The sequence below is a fragment of the Anopheles ziemanni genome, chromosome 2, assembly GCF_943734765.1.
Source record: "Anopheles ziemanni chromosome 2, idAnoZiCoDA_A2_x.2, whole genome shotgun sequence".
In the NCBI taxonomy this organism is placed as follows: domain Eukaryota; kingdom Metazoa; phylum Arthropoda; class Insecta; order Diptera; family Culicidae; genus Anopheles; species Anopheles ziemanni.
In genome coordinates this window covers 87,632,792-87,653,117 of record NC_080705.1, presented here as the reverse complement: position 1 = coordinate 87,653,117, position 20,326 = coordinate 87,632,792, and the positions used below count along the sequence as shown (strand labels likewise).

General features: G+C 46.3%; 1 protein-coding gene across 1 annotated transcript in view; it reads right to left on the bottom strand.

Annotated features, from left to right (window-relative positions):
* Window positions 1-3,629: 3,629 nt before the first annotated feature.
* LOC131294650 (uncharacterized) overlaps window positions 3,630-20,326 on the bottom strand; it is a 42,145-nt gene continuing 25,448 nt past the window's right edge. Inside the window, exons 3-10 of the mRNA XM_058322694.1 lie at window positions 10,585-10,914; window positions 8,306-8,528; window positions 7,793-8,220; window positions 6,759-7,705; window positions 6,536-6,698; window positions 6,316-6,422; window positions 5,982-6,229; window positions 3,630-5,300 (exon numbers count right to left, since the gene is read on the bottom strand). Of these exons, the coding sequence (XP_058178677.1) occupies window positions 4,153-5,300; window positions 5,982-6,229; window positions 6,316-6,422; window positions 6,536-6,698; window positions 6,759-7,705; window positions 7,793-8,220; window positions 8,306-8,528; window positions 10,585-10,914 (3,594 nt within the window). The 3' untranslated portion in view covers window positions 3,630-4,152. The remainder of the gene's footprint in view (window positions 5,301-5,981; window positions 6,230-6,315; window positions 6,423-6,535; window positions 6,699-6,758; window positions 7,706-7,792; window positions 8,221-8,305; window positions 8,529-10,584; window positions 10,915-20,326) is intronic.

The window sequence follows — 20,326 nt, the reverse complement described above, 5'->3', positions numbered from 1 at the left end:
CTACAAGTTGAAGGGTTGTCCTTTAAATTCAATACGTTTCCTATTTCGGGAAAATCGTTGCCACCTGCCTACTTGGATAACGAATTGCTTGCACAGGTTTAGTTAACAAAGAGCGTTGGAAATGGAAAACCTTATCAAACAAGTGGGTTGATGGCGAACTTGGAAAATTAAACACCCAACTAAAGCCCAACCAATGGCCCATGTGATGGTTCTACATTTTTCACTTCCTCCTTCTTATCTTCAAAACAACGATATGTTCCGTGCAAACAACAATTTGTCTTGCATTTGTGCTATTTCTTGTTAGTTTCGGTGCAAACGGGTGTTCAATGGGATGGGGATTAAGGGAGTTTTCCAGCATCGAAACGCTCTACTTACAGGAGAGGAAGTTTCACTAGAAAAGTTCAGTGGTCGTAAACCCTAACAGATCCGATCAAATTTTTTGGGAGCCATTTATATACGGGATCTGATGATTGCTCGTTATTTGTGTGTGTGTGTGTGTGGTGTGTTTTCTGCATTCACCATTTTGCAGTGATTAAATAGTATCTCGCCCTCTTCGTGTATCCGTTTGTATTAAGCATTTAGAATTGGTTCGATTTGGTCACGTTTTGTTTCAAATTGCGGAAAAGTGAACTCAAACGCAAAACAAATGCAAATGCAGTGTAAATGTTTTAGTTGTTGCATATGTTACTTCCGGCTACTCCTTGCTCGTTATAAGTTATTTATGTTTTTTGTTTTATGTTTAATTGAATCCTCGACCTCCCCTTTCCCTTTGTTAGTTTAGTTTCGTTCAGTGTATTAAAACTACACAATAGATGTGTAAAAGGTAGAAACAACGGTACACGAATAATCCAATTGTTGTTGTTCAGCATTTCCGTTTGTGGTTTGTTACTCAAATATACCGACTAACGCTAAAAGTGTATGCTATTTTTAAGTACTTTTCTTAATGTATATCCTCCTTCTGTCCGCACGCCCGAAGTAATAATAATAGTTAAGCACTCTACCAGGTTCCAAACATATTCCGCCCCTTGAGTAGACGAAACACAGGTGTACAGCGAGAAAAACGGAAGTAGTGGAGAAGAAAATTGGCTTCCCCGTGCCAGTTTACATTCCGCTGGCCAACCACCCTTCCCTCCAGTAAACACTATCGCACACGGGCACATCCGGTCTTTTTTTTCGTGGAAAAGCTTACCTTTTCACGCGTGTTCAATAATCGTTTCGATTCCGCTTTTTTTTCTAAAATAACCCTGTAATGTCTGTAGGAGCGTCCGCTCATCTCCCCACTAGTCGTAACGTTTCTCTGAGTCTGAGAGTCTTCTGAGATCGCCAGTAATGGCCGCCGCTGGGGCGGTGGCGATGGTTTGGAAGCGCAAATACTATGTAGGACGTACAATATATATATAGTTGTATATTTATTAGTGGAAAGAACTATACGCAACGTTTAACTTTGGGGGGGCGTGTGGGTAAACTTTCTACGCAACTACGAACAACATACAGTTTTACGATTTAATACATACTCCTGCTGGGTGGTAACCCTAGGTAGGAAGGGAAAGAAAGAATGGATGCTGGGAAACCGAAACCGCTCTACGGTGACAAGCGCATTTCGGCATCAGAACACGGAGATCGGCCAGGAAGCGGCTTGTGGCAGCCAGGATACCTAAATGCTACTGTTTAAACACACCACGTGGTAGGACCTTGTTGTGAGATTGCTCTGCGTTTAAATGGCGGCATCGGCCGTTTCTTTTCGAAAACGGAATCCGCCTCCCCCGTGATCAGTTCCGTTGACTTTTCCGTTGTGTTTGCTTAAAACATCCAAGTACCAAATCCTCCATTCAGTCCAGAAATTTTTCATTTAGTTTGCCCATGTTTTTGTTTGTTAATATTTTAATATACTCTAAGTGTTATTGGTTTTCAATAACGTTTCGTTTCTAAACGGTTTAAAATCGATCTCGACAAGCGATGGTTTTTATCGCTAAGCGTTTCATTTCATTCCATCATCTCTATCTCTCTAGTAGAAGCCGTTAGTAGAAACTTATGTTTTTGATTGCTTTCTTTGCTTTTTTGCAACTAAGTGTTTATTCTAACGATTTGGCCGTACGTTAAGTTTTACCGACCGGGAAGGAAATAAATGCAACCTATATGACCACGTGTTTTTTGTTTGTTTGTTTTGCCATGTGTCAGCATGAACTTTAACACAAAACACAAAACCCGGTGCTCCCTTAAAGGGCATGAAACCTGTGAAAACAACTTACACTCTATTGCAGTCTGGATGAAGCGAAGCAACACATTCGTGAGTTTTATGCGACAACCAACAGTTACTAAACAATAATTGACGACGAATGGCTCCAAAAAAGCCCTCCCCCTCGCATTTGCCACGTGTTTGCAGTTTTTTTCACTGCTTTTTCTTTTGCTCCTCCTCATTGAACACCTTATAGTTGCAGCTAATGGCTCTCTTTGGCTCGTTGGCAGCAGTTTTTGGGGTTGTGGTATCTATTTGTAATTTGGTTTTAGTTAAGCAAAATTGCTAAATGTTCACAATGTGTTATAATTATTTTAAGTATGGGTTACTCCAACCGTTGGCAATTTCGATTTTACTGTCTGCAGGAGGAAGAGGGAAAATAAAATCAAACACACCAGCCCAATGGTTATCGTGTGATAATGTTTTTGTGCGTGAGTTTTTTGTTTCTCTCTCCATGTTCAATCATTTTTTCGGGGGCGAAACATTGTCCCTTCCAAGAGAGCCAATCCCAAACATGTGTTTTAACGTAAACGAAGCGAGTTCGATATACGGTGGAGATGGGGTTGGCGCAGGCTTTCCACTGCACAAAACGCACCACACCCTTGTGCGGCAGTTGCAGATTTAGAACAACAGCACATCATTGTCCTCATCTGTAACAAGAAGAAATGAGCAGGGTTTTGCAACGTTAAAAAAAGGAATGCTTTTGATTTGGCTAGAGGAATTACTTTCGTGTAGCTTCGGGATTTAGCGAGAAATTTAGAAAGAAAAGCGTTAACTACTTTTACTAAACTTTATCGAATTCCAAGTAATAGGTAATATGTAAGGCATGCATAAGTAATAACAAAGTAATAAGAATATTTCCATAAGAAACGCTGATAAATAAATAGAAACAATAACTCTACAACGTTTACTGTAAGCATATTAAGGATTTATTGCTTGTTTCTGATAAGGCTTAATAAAATTATAAAACTAAGTTCGGAGGGGGTTGGGACAGGTGAGGGACAGGGATGAGTTTTTCTCTTCTATCTCGCAGCCGAATAATTTAATGTAAAATCGTACCGCATAATTCCTTACAACAACAACTGGTTACACACAAGCTTTAGTCTTTTTGTTTGTTCCTGGTCGGTTGCTACCCTTGCTGATAACGATACAATCTACTATATTTACTCTATACAACCGCTCGGTTACTATAGTAACACGCTTTCTTCGTCCAGTTCGTTTCCTTTAGTTTCTATCGGACGCAGCACACTGTGATGGCTGTGCGTTCATTGGTTCGGTGGCAAAATGTGACTCGGTTAATCTCAGGCGCGAGGTAGAAAGGATTCGTAAAAGAGCAGAGAATTGTGTTTGGTGATGTTTTCGTTTTTAACCAGTCGCTCGCACTTTTTTCGAAGGAAGAAAGACAACGTCCCAAGCAATGGGACGTACTAGCAAACTTATAACAAACAACAAGGAAAGCTTAATACTACTGCTAGTAAAGATGCGCACTATAGATAGAGAGAGACGAAACGAGAGATATTACAACATCCTAGGCGATAGGTGATAGTACAAGGTAAGAACTTATAATAACAATAGTGTAATATTAACAGAGGCGAACGCGCCCCACACGTCAGGTCGAATGATGGTACGAGATTACGAGTTTGTTCGATTGGTGGAACGTGCACGTGCGGCACTTGCACGGCACGGGTTAATGGCAAGTGGAAAAGACTATGTGGTGACGGCCTCGTCGTAGCTGCAAATGTTGATGGTGGCTGAAGGATGAGTCCATGAGAGGATGGACACAACTCCACTACTGCGCCATTATGCTCGATGATGTGCAGGATAATGATGAAGGTGGTGGGGTGATGATCAGGATGATTGTGGTTCTTGGCAGGCGACTAGCAGAAAGCTGTCTAGAGCAGGGTACTCTCGTACCCTCAGGAAGTGGTGGCCACCGAAGTTGCGGTGGTTGGGAGAGACTGAGATTGTGGAGCTTCCACCACGGAAGCCGGATGATTTTGGTCAGAGTTTAACGGTTTACCTTTGCCGACACCGGCGATGATGCCTGTCCCCGAGGGTAGGGCACTGTTGCTTCCGAGCGTGGACAGCGTCCGCTGCTGCGACCCAACCAGGCTGCTCTGGGACGAGCTGTCGGAGTGATTGTTATTACTGCTGCCGATGGCTGCGAGCGACATGGCCATCGGATGGTGGGTGGGACTCTGGGAGGGCGTACTGTTGGTGCTCTTTGCCTTGCGGAACCAATTGCCAAGCTTACGGCGCCCGAGTGAATTTGAACCGTAGTCTGTCGTCGCAGCAAGCACCTGCTGATGTTGCTGCTGCTGCTGCTCCTTGGGCATCTTTCGAGACTTTTTCGGAAGAGTGTTCCCACCGGCGCCACCCATCGGCACAACCATCGGTGGCATCATCGGAGGGGTGGATTTGCAGAGAGATTCTTTTGCGTAGACCGAACCAACGGACGATGAGTTGCTGCTGGCGACAGACGCACGGTAAACGCTGCTCGCCGAATCCACCTGGTCGTACAGGCCTTGGTCCCCACCACCCTCCAGCTCTTTGCTGTCGTCCACGTACGGGAAGTACTCGCGATCGGACAGATTATCGTCGTCAAAGCAGGAGGCCGCCCCGCTGCCACCGTCCAGCTCGGACACGAACAAACTTTCGCCACAGAACTGCCGCTCGGACGAGAGCGTGTTGAGAAACCGCAGCTTGCTGCTGCTGCTGCGGAAGCAAAAGTCGAACCACTTGTTGCGCGTGTCGCAGTACAGCCGGAGGGCGTTCTTAAGCGTGACGCCGAACATCTTGCCATCCGGCAGATTCAGGATGCGGCAGTTGTCCAGGAAGATGCGCCCCTTGTAGATGTAGTTGGTGCGCTTGAGCAGATCCTTTTTGCAGTAGATCAGCTGGCGGTCGAACAGGAACAACGTGTACGTGTTGTTCCAGAGGTTGGGCGACATGCGGATAGCGTCGGTCTGCAGGAACAGGCGCGTGCTGTGCACGTTGATCGAGGGACCCTGGAAGTTTTCGAACCGTGCCTGGACGCGCGACAAATACTCGCTGTGCCGTTTACCTGCGAACGTGTGCCAATCAAGTAGGCGTAGAAACGAAACGGAAAGCAAACGTAAGAAAGAGATAGCAAAACAAAAACGCAAGAGGTACGAAACAACAGGGATAATGCCCGGCAAAGAGATCCTAGTAGACATTTGTTAATTGACACGTCGTCTTGGACTGCATAAAACAGAACCGGAGATTCAAGATGGTAAAGCGTGTGAAGAAAGAAAATTTGGAGCAAAACTCAAATTCCGCCAGTTCCAGTAACTCCCGGGAGCATGCTACCACTAGCGGCCGGACAACAAAGGCGAAGAAATCCGGCGTCAACGATGCATCGGCGACGTTCGGGAAACGCGAACAGGATAGCGAAGGAAAACCAGCACGGTACATTCCGGTCTCAACGCGATATAAACGTACGAAAATTACGACCATCACGACCGTGAGCCGATCGATGGCTGACGGCAAGGATAAGATAGAGACCGAAACGGTACGGGAAAGCGCATCCAGAATATACCATCACTGAACCAAACCGGTGCGAGGATGAAGCAAAGCGCAGCAAATCAAGGAACGTAAAATCGGTAGAGCATGCAGTTACATAATGGCGCGGTTAGGAAAATAAAATCTCTAGTTTACTGTGTGACAGATGGAGAGGACATCGTTTTTTTCCTTTGCTAAACATGCACATGATGACACTACATACCTTCGTTCACCATCTCCGTCACGCGGCGCATCGCCGAGAGGGCCATCTCGAACACCTCCCGGCAGTCCATCGTTTCCAGCTCGGATTTGGTGCACTTGCGCAGGTTCAGCGTCGGCAGCAGCTCCTTTCGGGTCAGCGAGTGTTTGACTAGTTCGCTCAGGTGCAGCGGGTAGCGACATATCCGCTGGATCGGTGCCAACAGGTGCGCCGACAGTGGCAACTCCGGTAGGTTCTCCGCCACGCGACAACTGGAAGTGGGGAGGGAATGGGGGCAAGAAAAGAGTCATTAGCATCGACCGTTAGAAGCATTGGGGTTTGCTGAGCAAACACTTACTTTTCCAATATTTGATTAGCTTCCTTATTGTTGGCATAGTTTTCCAACTCCATCAGGGCTCTGGGGTAGGAGTTGCAGTAGGAAGAGTACACCATAAACGCGGATTGCTGTAAGGAAATCGTGATACAACAGAGTCGAATTAGAAGCAAGCACTTTAAGCAAAGCTTTCCTACAACAATAAGGAAATAATTCAAGGTCTCGAAAGGACTTCGACACTTACATATTCCAGGAACACTTCACCAATTCGATTGCTTGGCACGGCGAGCCGCAGGGCGTCGAGAAACGTTTGCTGGAATCGCCAGATCTTCTCCAAGTTGGAAAATATTAGGTTTACACTTTCCACCGAAAAGACGTCTTCCCGCTCGCGCAATGGTTTGATGAAACTGCAAAGAGGGAAGGCTATAGCACCGTTCGTCCATCTAGTCCTGTCGCATATCCCTTACCCCATACACAGCGAATTGAGCAGTTTCACGTAGTTGATTTCTGTTTCGAGAAGCTCCTTGATGATATTCTCCTTCGTTAGGTCTTGACTAGCGGCGCCTCCCTCCTGCTGGCCTCCTACCACGGACGCATCACACGTCCCCACCAGTCGACTATCACAGCCACCTTCGATCAACGTGGAAGCACTACTTCCACCATCATCATCCTCGTTCACGGCGGTCGTCTCTCCACCATGCTGGTGTTGCGGCGGATGCTTACTGCTTTCGTCGTTAATGATGATGATCTGCTTCTGTTTGGCGTAGGTCGGAAGGATCTTCACGAAGTCTTTGGGAAACCAACCGCACTCGGCTGACTTGCTGCTGTGGTCACCACCACCACCTTTGCCCGTCGCTACGATCGCGTCGCACTTCACCCGTCCCCACCACCAGGGACCCGCTTCCCGCTTCAGCACCTCCACCAGGGCACCCTTCTCGAGCCCGAGCTCTTGCGGGCCGCCCGGTTGAAATGAGAACAGCACCTCGGCAAACAGCGGCTCGACGAGTAACCGGTCGTCCGCTCCATCCCCTCTGGCACAGGTCATCACCAGATGTTCCTCCTCTTCGTCATCCGGGTGCGATGAGATGCTCTCGCTATCACTGAGATCCAGCTCGGTCGGTACGGTGGTCGAGGTGCGCGTATGCTGCCTTCTCCTCCGTCGTCGACCATCGACGTCACGGTCACCCGACGGCGTCGTGCCCACGATACAGTCCAGCCCCGAAGGTTGGCTCAGCGATTTCCCACTCAGCCGCGATATGTTTCCCACGTTCTCCTTGTCCTTGCTCTTGAGTGATAGTTTGTGCCTGAGAATGGACGAGCTAATGCTGGCCGAGCTGCTGGTGGACACTTTGGCCGAGTTGGCTCTCCGCACCGGCACTCCGGAGGGTGAGTACTGCTGATTGTGGGATGCGTCCTGGGGGTAAGAGAAGAATTTTCACGTATTAATAACACGTTCATTGACAGCGACCCGCCCCAACCAAAAACATACACCAACGCTTACCCCATTGCGGCCGGGGGAAACTCCCTCGGGATGGTTCTCGAGCGGGTGTAGCTGCTGCAGGAGCAGATGCTGGTCCGCGTCGTTGTCAAGCTCGACCTGGATGCCGGAGTCACCGCTGTTGCATTTGTCCCTCCGGTGGGACTTGGTCTTTCGGCGTTCCTTGCTCGAGCGCCAGATCAGCGGCCCAAAACGATGATGGTGTGTTGTTTGCTGCTGCGGCTGCTGCTGCTGCTGATGACCCGAGTGTTGCTGTTGGTGCAGTTTGTCCTCCACGCTCATCGTCGTGCTTCCGTTTGACAGTTCCGTGGATACCGTAAGGTGTTGGTTCACTACTCCTGCCGACTGCTGCTGCTGCTGCTGGGCGTTAGTTTTGGATGTCTTGAAGTGCGAGAACGTCTTGCGGAATTTTTGCAGCACACTTTCGGACGCTAAAGAGTATACAAGTAAAAGACACAGTGTGTTCGTTACGCGTTTCTATTGGTCAAATGTATTCCGCACGAAAGTTGAACCTACCTTGCACGGGATGGTGAGATGCTTTGGTATGGCCACCGGTTTTTTGTTGTGCCGGGTGGTTCTGGCGTACGGTGGAATTGACGGTGGCCACGTTGACGACGCCGGCGTTGGCTCCGCCGTTCAACTGCTGACCGTGACCATCGTTACTCCTGCCACCAGTTCCGGCCGTCTCGATAGGAGCCTCCGACAGTGACGGACTAGATACGGCTCTCAGCTGTAGGGGCTGCGCACATGGTAAAGGAATAGAAAAACATTGTAACGATGAGTCATGTAAACAGTGCCGGTTAGGTTGAATTTTATAGCGATTTAATCTGGTACTTCCACCGGTAATGATAGACGAAACTCCTGAAATGGGGAAACGCTAGCAGACGGGTGATGAAAAATGTGCCCGCTCATTTTACGATCTACATTTCGACACATTGATAAAGATTCTTCGAATAATCCCCGATAAGCTGTTTGAAACCCGACCTTGCGCTGTTAAAATGTCCCAATACTTTCACCTCCACCTCTGACTGGCTGTCAGATAACGAGGGCAGTTATATCTGGAGAAAAATATTGCGATCCAGCATCTCCCAACAACAAGAGGATTATACGTCGAACGATCAAGATTTTCGCAGCAATTTCTATATTTAGACCCGTCAAAAAGAAAACAATAGACAATTCAGAAAACCTGCGCTATCACATCCGCCGTGTGCGTAAGCGATAAGCGCATAGTCCTCCCGTATTTTCGGTCCTTTTTAAGTGAAGTGCGGTTATCACTTACGGTTCCCACGTGCTGCAATTTATTTTTAATTCTAAGGGGGAATGGTTGTTAGGCAAATTAGATAGAGTTTTTCTCCTCTGATATGAGCTGTGACTTTATATATGTAACTTCTTTTCTTTTCTATAAGTTCTTTTTCACAGAAGATTCTTCTGATTTGATGGCTACACAAACTAGTACAAACATAGTTTGAAACGTTCAAATATTAGATTTAGGAAATTTTATATCAACAAAAAATGTCTTATATTTTTAATTAAGTGGCTTGGTTGGTTTTGAATGGATTTCAACAAAAATCGTATGCTCATTTATAAACTCAAAGTTCGTATGAATGTTCAAGCCGACGACAACTCTAAATTTTAAATAGATAAAATTTGGATGATTCTTAGTCAAACTTTTCTACCTTTACCAAAACATTTTTTTTAAATAAAATGTACAAAAAAGTCATATCAAAAGTCCACTCTGTTAGCCACTGTGTGCCATCGCGTTCATCAAAGGGCGGTATTCGAATGGAAAGTGAAATTGGCAAACAGAAGTATATGAAAGAAAAAAAAAAACGTCCCAGATCCTCAAGGCCCCGATAACAATCATCGATAGTGTTCTTCAATTAACCGCGATGCGTAGTTTACCTATCGAACATGATCTTATCGTGGGACACTTGAGCAAACAGTAGTACCGGCTTGCTACCGTTGTAAAATTTACAAGTCGAGCATGACCCCGCGGATGTGTCCACGACCGTTATCAGTTGCGCACGCTTTCCCAGCGGTGCCACGTTTCTAACACCCTCGACGTAAGGACTCTGTGTGATTCGGGATGCAATTGCGATGCTATCACTGCACCTTTCTTTTGCTTCTGTTGTGCGATAAAGATGGTGCGCAGGGTTGCAGAAGTTGTGGAATGTTGGTACCAACAGGCGGAATGATAAGCAGTTCGATATAGAGTGAGTGATTCAACAAAAGAACGCCGCTTCCTGAAGTTTCTGCATACCGGAAATCGGGTTTAAACGGTAAGTTTTATCGATAGCGTGATCACAGTAGCCGTGGTAGACGTTGTTGGGTGACAAACCGTCTTAAATAAACAACAGTAGGCGTTGGGCGACTGACCGGTGAAGTTTTCCACGAGAGATTCACACATATCTGGAGCTGATGTCTATTTGGCAAAAGTCGAACCGTAGCAACAACAGATTGCGTCAATAAAGTCGAGCCCACAGAAAAATATTTACAACAGTAAGGGGGCGGGGTGTGGAGCCGGATGTAAATACCTCTCCCCGAATACCGTGCTTTGATTGACCAGAGGGATTAAGGTTGTCGTGTGATGATGGATGGAAGAAATAAAACATATAGCGCCACCGTTTCCAGATGAAGGTTTGTGGATGAGTTGTGATTTATTTTTACACATGAAGATGTACAAACTTGGACACAACAAATGGACATCAAGAGCAGCCCATTGAAGGCCATGAAAGCGCTCAGAAGATGATTCGAGGAAGTTCCAGAATGGATTGAAACTTGTTCCACCATCATACCGTTAGGTAATGTCCCTCCTCATCCCAGTGGTCGCCCTTAGTTTCCGCCATCGGGAAATCCTCATCGTCGTCCGGGTAGCGACGTGACGTGTACTGCTCCTGGGGTCGCACGGAATGTTCACTTCCATCGCCCACCGGCAGCCGTATGTGGCCGGTGTCTCCATATCCGAGATATGCGCCGTACGCACGCAACACACTGTAACCGAGCCGGAGCTTCTGCCGCTGGAGGGCGTTACTTTGGTACGTCACCGTACTGGCCGGCCGCAGCCGGGTGATGCTGTAGGATTGTCGATTCTTGAGCAACATCTTTGCACGACACCGTTGTCTTTTCTGGTAGATTGTTTCCATTTACGATTACGACGGTTACACTACAGTACTCCAGCGTTTGCTTATCAATTGGTTGGAAAATCACAAGAACTCTTGCTTCCACTTTCACTTCACAACAAACACTTGCTTTGCTTTACACAATGTCACTGGTTCATCTGAATCGATAGAATAGATGGGGTAAATAATATATCCACTGTACGTATGACCCGAACACACGGTATAGGCCGGTATAAACCTACAACCCGATAAGACTCTTTCCGTGGACGCTCTAAACGATACTGAGCTGAAGATACGCGGCGAAATCGCAATTCAACTAACCTACCGCCGGTTGATTGGCGTTTGTGGCGTTCGACAAGATGGAACTTTCCGCGATAACCGTGCGGGACTTTTTCGGAGGAGCACCGTTTTTTGGGGAAGGGGAGTTGCTTTTTCCTTTTTCCCTGTTCTTCGTGCTTGTACGCTCTTATCGCGAATATTTTCTTCAGAGGTTTGCGAAGATGATTGATGGCGAAGGATTACTGACCGCGGAAGGGAAAGTGTATCGGTGTTCGATGTATGAACATCATAACGTTGGCAGAAGGCACGAGAATACGGAGATACCAGGCGTCATCGGCGAAGATAGGACGATAGATAAGTGATAGGGGGGGGATTCTTTGGAATCAATAAAGATCCTGAAAATTGTACGGAAGTGTTTAACGGCTTCCCAAGAAACGGGTTTTATGACATAAGCGGGAACATGGATTGCTACATGTTTTTGGGGAAGCGTATCTGTCGTAACCCGCTCTATCGTACACTTGATAAGGGTTTACAAAACTTCTCAATGGAGCGGGTGGCCTTTGCTTTATATCGGATAATCTAACAAATTATGCCCTGCTGGTCAAAGTCTCTTGCCCTCAAACTACTACGACTACTACTACAGTCTTCTTCCGGTTGATGTTGCACCGGGCACCCGGTTTACCAATCATCCAGAGCTGACAGCGGACTGGCGCTTCAGTTGGCCATTTGTTGTCATACATTCTTCCCGGGTTGTTTCTGCAACTCATCGGCGTTCAGCCGAAACCGACGATCAGAGATTACCGATAGGATAGAATGATTTATTGGTGCTCTCACTCGTCCCGGGGCCAAATCGGTCACGAGATTGTTTTCGTTCAATTCTTTTTTTTCTTGCTACTTGCTATATCTTAACTCAATACGATGCCTTCTCCAAGATTGTCGCGATAAAGAGCGGTTGTCCCAGTCTCGATTCACCCTTACACAGAGAGCTTCTTTCCTTTTCGCGGGCTTAACAATGATACTCGTACGTCCGAGTGGCAATAAATTACTCCGCAATGGTCAATTGTAATTGCAAACGGCCGGTACTGTAAATAGTAGCTCGACGGTATGGCTTCCAAAACCGGCCCATTTCTTATCAACTAATTACCCCGCATGGGATGATATAGAAGCCCGAAGGAAAATCTTCTTTTTGGAGAGACTCCTCCAGAGGGTTCGTTTTATTTTAGCATGCACACCGATTCGGTGATCTTCTGCACGAGACAAATGTCACGGGCACTAATCGATCGACGTGCGATCGATCATAAAGGGGTGTCGGTTGGGTCGTGGCCGCCCGATTACTTGCACGTGACTTTTGGCCGTCCCCGAATTGGGCTATTATTATTTAATCACCTCGAACGAGCCGAACTCAACATTCATGAGGGTTGCGCGCCGGTGGGACTGATAGGGATTATTTCTCCTTATTTATCTTCCAACGCCATCATCATCACCATGATGGTTGGACACGCGGGGAAAGCATGGCGAGCCTAGCGAGCAATTTATTTGATATGCTTTCGACGACGTCAATCGATGCAACAATATTGTCGGACGCCGTTTGATAAAGCAATTAACGATACTCGATTGTTCCTTTGTTGAATTTAAGACGCTGCAATATTATAACCACGATGGTAATTAAAGAGCTGAAGAGTTTTGTATTTCAGCTTTTATCAGCATTTAATTAGATAAGATGCCATAATGTGAACGGGTAAAGTTAAACAAAAATTGGGCACAGTTTATTATTAAGGCCATTTTTCTTTTATGCCACAGTTTATTTCACTTTCTATCAGACTTTCCGTTTCGCGGACGCTTATTTCGCTTGACTTTCTCAGTCCACTTGTTCACGTCCCGTTGTTCACTTCCACTTTTTGTTCGCCAATCGCGGAAGAGGATGTATGAACTTGACCCTAATCGAGCGCCACAGTCCGTGTCTACAGTGGTCACGAAACCACGGCCTGTGTGTGCTAGTTTAACGTTGTTTTTTTCTTAAATTTTGCAACCCCCTCTGCACACTGGACAGCCGGGGATGAATGTTCCCCGGATTCGACATATTTTTGCAAACTCACATTAACCGATGTTTATAATTTCACTCAACACACAGCACACGCTGCACACCGACGAACGACGCCAATGGTCAATAAAACTGCCACAGTTCAAGCTGTGGCAGCGAAGTTTAAAACTCGGGCGTCTCGGTCGACGATAGATTCGCGATTGGCCACTTTACGGTCCGAGCGCAACAACACCAACCTCGCGCGCGCTTTATCGACCACTTGTGGGGACTTTGTGTAGCGAGGGGAGGGGGGCGGGGATGTTGGACAGTAACAATTAAATGGCCTCTGCCTCCGTGTGCGGCTGAGGCCGGCCCGTATCAGTTTCATTAAACCCGCCGGCCACCACCATCGACTACGAATGCTGGACTGATTAGTGCTTCAGTGTTGCGCCTTGTGATAGCACATACACACACACATACTTACATGGGGGTAATATACCACCACCAGGCAAGGGGTGGCGCATTTTTTCAACAATCTATACATTTATCACCTCAATAGTTGTAGAACTTGCGGTTAGGAAGTAGTAGAAACCGAAGGTGTGTACGGATATGGGATAGGATAGGTTGATTCCTTGGAGATGCAAGTGATATAGACCATAGGTCTAGACACTCCAGTGGATAAAATTTATTTTGCGGTTTTAGATCATATTACTTTTGTAAAACCGAACTTCGCTGAACCTCCAGAACCAGAATGTTTCTAGAACTCTAAGGAATGTATAAGAACGTCAACATCCTCTGATCGAGTGTGAAAGGATGACGTAGCCGAGTTGCTATAAGTTCATCAAGTGATCCACTAGGACCACTCACTCACGGTACGGATATACGTCAATTCTAGACATCGCTTCAAAACATCGATAGAATGTACTATTTTGTTGGGCAACCATGAAAAAACCAATCCACGTTAGTACTTGAAACAGAAATCGTCAATTTGCGCACGTAACGAGGGTTCAGATTTTTATGACACATTCTTAAGGGCTTACTTGACAACATCGACATGGAACATCGATCGATCGAAAAACCTTCTTTATCTTAATCGGCTATCAGTAAGCCGTGCCCTTAGCCGGGATTGTCCACCAGATTACGGCAGATAAGCGTCGCGTCTTCACAGGAAACTCCCTCGGGGTAAGTTTAATGTACGCTTGAGGCTCAAGAATGAGCTCCGAGAAGGTACTAATTATTGCTCATTGTGTCCTGCGGATACAACGCACATGTTGGTTGTGAAACAATTACATAAAGAATGGAAGCAGCAGTGTTACAGGTGTTGCGTTTCACAATAAGGGGTAAGTTTAGAGAAAGAGATTGTTTCTTCCGGTTCCTATTACTCATCCACTGCCCCCGGTAGACTGTCCGATAAATCGTGAGCATGTGATTTGGGTAAACAACCGACGGCTGTTCGCCCTTAGTCATAGCCGATGTTGTTGTTTGTCAGTGTTCTATCACTACCGAAAAATAATAGATGCCGTTATTTCAACCCTCGCAATGCCATATAGTGTTCTGCTAATCACGCCACCTCAGCATGGCCCCCGGGTACCACCACCTTCGAACGATTGACAGTTCGATGTGTAAATATTTGGCAGCCCCAACATCACACTTATCTGGTTCACTTTTATCTCCCGCCCGCCGTGTTGCCCCTGGACATGGATCGGCCGATGGTTGCTTGATTGTTCGATTGTGCGAGGCGCTTGCTGAGATTTATTTATTGCTACGGTAAATACTCCAGCCCGAACGACATAAGCGATGCGCATACAGTTTGACTTGTTGAATGTGGGAATAAAACAAAACAATCTCGGATCGAACCGGTTCGGAAACAATCGTTGAGAATCGGGCGCAAAATTTTGGCAGGTTCGTCCGATTGTTTTGGCAGCTGGCGTCTAGCCAAGAGGTTTGAACAGTCCTCATCTAGATCTTCTGAGACTGACGGCAGACAGGACAAACTTGCTGGACAGCTAAAGTGCGCTGCTATGGTCATCTATTTACGAGAGATCCTGTCATTCAAATCACAATAATTCTCGGGAACAAAACATTACTTCAATTCAGAAGGACAAGCCATAAACTTACCACTTGGATGGCTAACTGAATAATTAGGAAAATGTAAAATTGCGTCTAATTTCATCGTGGTCTACAACCGTCAATCCAGCACACGAATGTCACATGGATCTCGCGGTCGTAACGTTGTGCAAATCGAATTAGACCCAAATAAACCGAACCCATTTCCGGAGTAAAAGAGTCAAAGCCGGAAGTAGAAGGTAGGTTCAACCCGATCCCAGTTCGTCCGGTCAACCGCGTCACCTGATCCGCCTAATCCTCTACCAACATGACATGGTACCTCTTTTACGTTTGAAGCGATGGAAAATTCACGTTTTCCCACCTTATGTGTGTGTGTGTGTTTGCAGTTGAGTGGCATTTCTTGTTCGTGTTTTTTTTTCTTCTCTCGAGGCTCGTTAGTGGAAATTCAATTTTCACTATTTTGCACTCACACTTTACACAGCAGCTACAGCCCGGTACGGCTACCGGGGTGTAGGATCATCTTGGTCCCATCCAATTAGAAGGGTCGAGGAAAAATCGAACCGCTTTCCACCGGAGCGTAACCGGCACTTCTCGATTGGTTTTAAATGCCGATGTTTGTTTCCCAGTCCGTCGCTCGGAGGAATCAACACCACGGGGTGGATTTGACGGGGCAAGGGTTCATGGATGAGCAGATTAAAAGAGCAATTCGATGATGTTTGTAACACGATATCCTAATGAAGGCTGTAAGTTTATTTTCCGATAGTAAACGAGGTCATCAACAACCGTGAAGGATAACAGAGACCCAATTCGTGTTCATGTTAAATTAATAAAAGTATAGACCTTGCTTTTGAAAATACAACCAACATCAAAACAATAGATCTTTATCGCGAGTCGCATAAAAAGTGCGGAAACATCTAAATTCGTCGCTTCCAGTGAATGACAGCTCCAGATGCATGTGTCTTTATACAAGATAAGGTGATTTTTTCCGCAACATTGTTGTACACCATATTCCGGTAGCGTTTAAAAAAATGTAAAAATCAACTTACAACACAAACGTTTACACAAAACCCTCGATTGCAGCCACGTGATATCCTCCATTTTACAACATCATGCCCAAAAACTCGCGTTCACTCTCGAAACAAAAATAATCGCACGCTTTGATGCGTGGTTAATGTGCGTGAAATGTGCCACAGTGTATCGTTTAGAATAGCAAACCGAAGGATACCGAAGATTGCACACAGAGAAAAGCCAACTTCGATCGGATGGCGGATGCAAGACGATGGCGACTTTATGCAACAACAAAACCGATGATAACGGACGACGAAGAGAAAAAGCGCAGCATGGAAACGATTAGAGAAGAGCATTGAAAACGCGCTGTTGTTGCGCAATAGCGCTTCCAGTGGGTGAAAAGGAAAAGTAGAGTGGAAGATACGCCCGGTAGGGTGTAATCGATAATAATAACACAGATATACCACAATGGTAGCGGAATTAAACACAAAACCTTTCGGTAAGGTCATTAACGAGCGGAACCGCGTGTCTGAATGTGTGCTTCCAGTGTTACGTCACGGACGTTTAGGTTTTCCATTCTTCGGCGTCCGTGGGCTTCTTCATCGTCCAGCATCTGATGGTAAGATGGCGGAAGGCACTGCGAGACCATGGTCCGAGTGTTCTTATCTTGTGTCTTGTTTGCGATCGGCAAGTGGGTAATCGGAGACCAGCTTCTTTTCCATCCGCCACGTGGCAGATGTACCAAAGCATAGAAACGAATTGGAAACATAAACCTCAAGGCGGATAACGAAATCGAATACAGCATATGCCGTCCTCAAGCGGGAACGTATTCTAAATAACCTAAATATCGAATGCTACCGCAACCTGCACACTGCTGCTTAGGGCTTACGCTTGTAGTCTGCACGCTACTCTCAGGTACCTGCGGATCCCGAAACCGGGTTCCATTTTCGAGTTCTTCCTCTTAAGTTCCACATCCTGCCTTATGGTTGGTTAGGGACTGAGATGTAAACCATAAACGTGAAGGCACGACAACAACGCTCGATTGAGGAGCGAGCAGATGTCGAGTGGAAGGACTAGTCCGCGGGTTTAGGATCACGTCTCATGCGAGATCTGTGACCTCAGACGAGCGTCGCGCCTTCGATCTGTTTCGTTCCAGCTGTCAACCATCAGGTTCGCTTGGCAAAACGGATTCGGAAGCACACAACAGTGGAATATTCCTACAGCTGGCTCCAGAACGGGACCGTGTAGTTCCACCTCTTCTTCGGTGTCTTTCGTCGTACAGGGATGCTCTAAGCCGTGAGCCGAGAAATGCATTGGTCTACGTCACGTTTCTCTTCCACAAAAGACGTGCGATCTCTGCTTCGTTCTCAATCCTCGCGCGCGGGAGGTTCGTAATGATGATTGAGTGATCCATCTACCGGTGGAGTTAGAATTTCACCAACTCTGGATGTTTGCTTCGCTCGCCTTTTCCACCCACCGGCCGAGGTCATCACCGGTCGGAACGAGGTGTTGCTCTCGCGGGTTATGAATCACGGTGAAGCTATTTCTCCAAACGAGGGAGAAGGAGGTAATTCGGAGTTCCATTCCAGTTGTTGGAGAAACTGTGTGGAGTATTATTTTGAAGAAAAGCATTAAAAGCAGCAAACAGGAAGGTGTGCATTCAAACGAGAAAGCAGCAACAGGCCGGTCTCAGCAAGCGCTGCTTCATCTTTCGATCCAATCGCAGCCACCTTTGGGTGTTGTTGTGCATCGGAAAGACTGTGAACTTTATTTGCGAACTAACCAACTTTAAGGAATCACCGGGAAACACTTTGCATCGAACGGACGATGTAATAAATCTTAACATATCATTGCAAAATAAAGCAGAAATTGAAGTTTCACAACTCACCACTGTTGGACACGAGAGAACACTTGCTGAATGCACCACTTTTGTTCACTTTCGGTAAGGTTTTCTTCGTATTATTACAAGTGAGTTTGGAAAACTTTTCGCTGTCATTCGTTTCACCAATATTTGTAGCAATTCTACACCAACATTGAGCAGTTAAGCACACTTTAAAAAGGTTTTTATGCTCAAGGCAAGTTGCACAAATCACTCGGATATGTTTTCCACCAGAACGTACCGAAAACGGTTGAATCAATGCAGTTCCGCTTGATTGAGTTAAAGCAAGGTGTCTGGTCGAGGGAAAAAACTGGTCACATTTCCACTTTGCATGGCGTTCGCGTTAGCTAATGAAGAAGACACTTCAGGGCCCTTGTGCTGTATATGCTTTCGGCGCCCTTCGCTTCGGTGGGAGTTTGATTATGCAGTCGCGTTTTTTTTTTATTTGGGTTTTCGGTAATCAATCGGTCGTTGATGTCCGGTTCCGGGATTTCACTTGGGTGTTGATATGTGCGGATGCGTCCTCTGATATGGCTCCCGGTTTGATGTGTTTTGTTTTTTTGGTTTCGGGTTTTCGTCACGGTTGATAACACCTTGGAGGTTCACTGTCGAAAGGCACGTGTTTCTCGCGCGGCGTACGGTGGCGCTTTACCGTGACGATGCTTCTCCGGGCCCTCCGGAACCGGATCTGATCCGCACACGAAAGCACAAAGTTCAACGGCGTGTATTCCTTTGGCTCGGAGAGACACTGAGAAACGGAGAGTACGAGAGCGTGTCGATGCACAAGAAGAGCAAAAAATGCCGAAGAGCTGGCGGATGCAACCCGCTAGAATGGTGTGTGGTTTTCGGGGCTGGAAGCTGGGAAAACGAAATTGGTACATCTACACGGCGTACCGAGGCCAGCAGTTCAATAGACTCAGGCTGAGGGACCAACGACCGAACGGTGCTGCACATGCTCGTCGACCCAGGGACGCACCTTGTAGGCAACGGCGAAGCATAGACAGCGAGAAAGGAAAGAGTAGGAAAAGCTGGCAACATATGCAGCACGAAAGAGTACAAACCATTGACCAATAGAAGGAAAAGAGAGAGGGAAAGAGAGAGCGACAAACAACAAACAATAAAACCACAAGGATCAACGGGGAAGAAAGAGGACGAAATGGACCAAAAGTTTGTGAAAAACATGGGAGTTTGAGAGAAGATTCTGTGATGGTTTTGTTCTAGCGAAACGAAACGGATTGTGGGTGTGAGCGAGAAAGGGAGACCAGTAAACAAATCCCTGTGTGTTGGTGTTTAACGATGTTTGTATGAGAGATCCTACAGAAAAAGGATCACCGAAGCCTCCTTTGTTGCCATCGACGAGGAGCCATCTGCTTTTGGAAGTTTTTACCAGCTCCGTTAGGTTTCTTTTTGTGAGATTCTCTTTTTTTGGTGCAATTTAATCGGTTGTTCGATAAATAATCGAAGGCACTTTGACTCAAGACAGTTATTAAATCAATTGTGCAGAAAAGGGTTACATACAACAGAAACTCATCTCAAACCCTTCCATCCAACCGAAGGAATGATCGAGTCATACCAGTACTGGTTTGTGACAGTATGCACGTGATGCAAAGGAATGTCCTTCTAACGAGGGAAATCCATTATCGGCAGATTTCTATCCCCGGACAGCAACATGTCCGGCCTCTGAATGAAGCTTCTCTGTTGCAACTCAACACGTTGTTGTCGTCGTTGACTTTGGTATTTCCGCAAAAGGCTGCTCGAGTGGGAGCTTGAGCTTTGCAGTTTCCCCCGGCGAGCAAGTGTTGCCGATTGCAACCGATGCAACGCTGTGGTGGCATAACCGAGATGACTCAGGGCAGAGGCATCTCCTGCAGTAACGAATTAAACTCCCTGCGGAGGTTAATGCATACCGTTTTAGAACAATCACGTGTTGTTTGATGTGCTTTGCAGGGTGAAAGACAAGGCATAAGAGATATATAGATGCCAAATGCACTGAAATTCTATAAGGAGGAAATTAACTCTTGTAATACTAACAAAGTGGAACCTTCAGAAGACAAAATATGTCGCAGATTTCGAATCTATAAATTCAATAAAAAAGAGGACTTTAAAGACAAAATACCCGGGTGTTGCAAAATACAGAAGCCAACATTTACGCGGCAGTTTTTCAA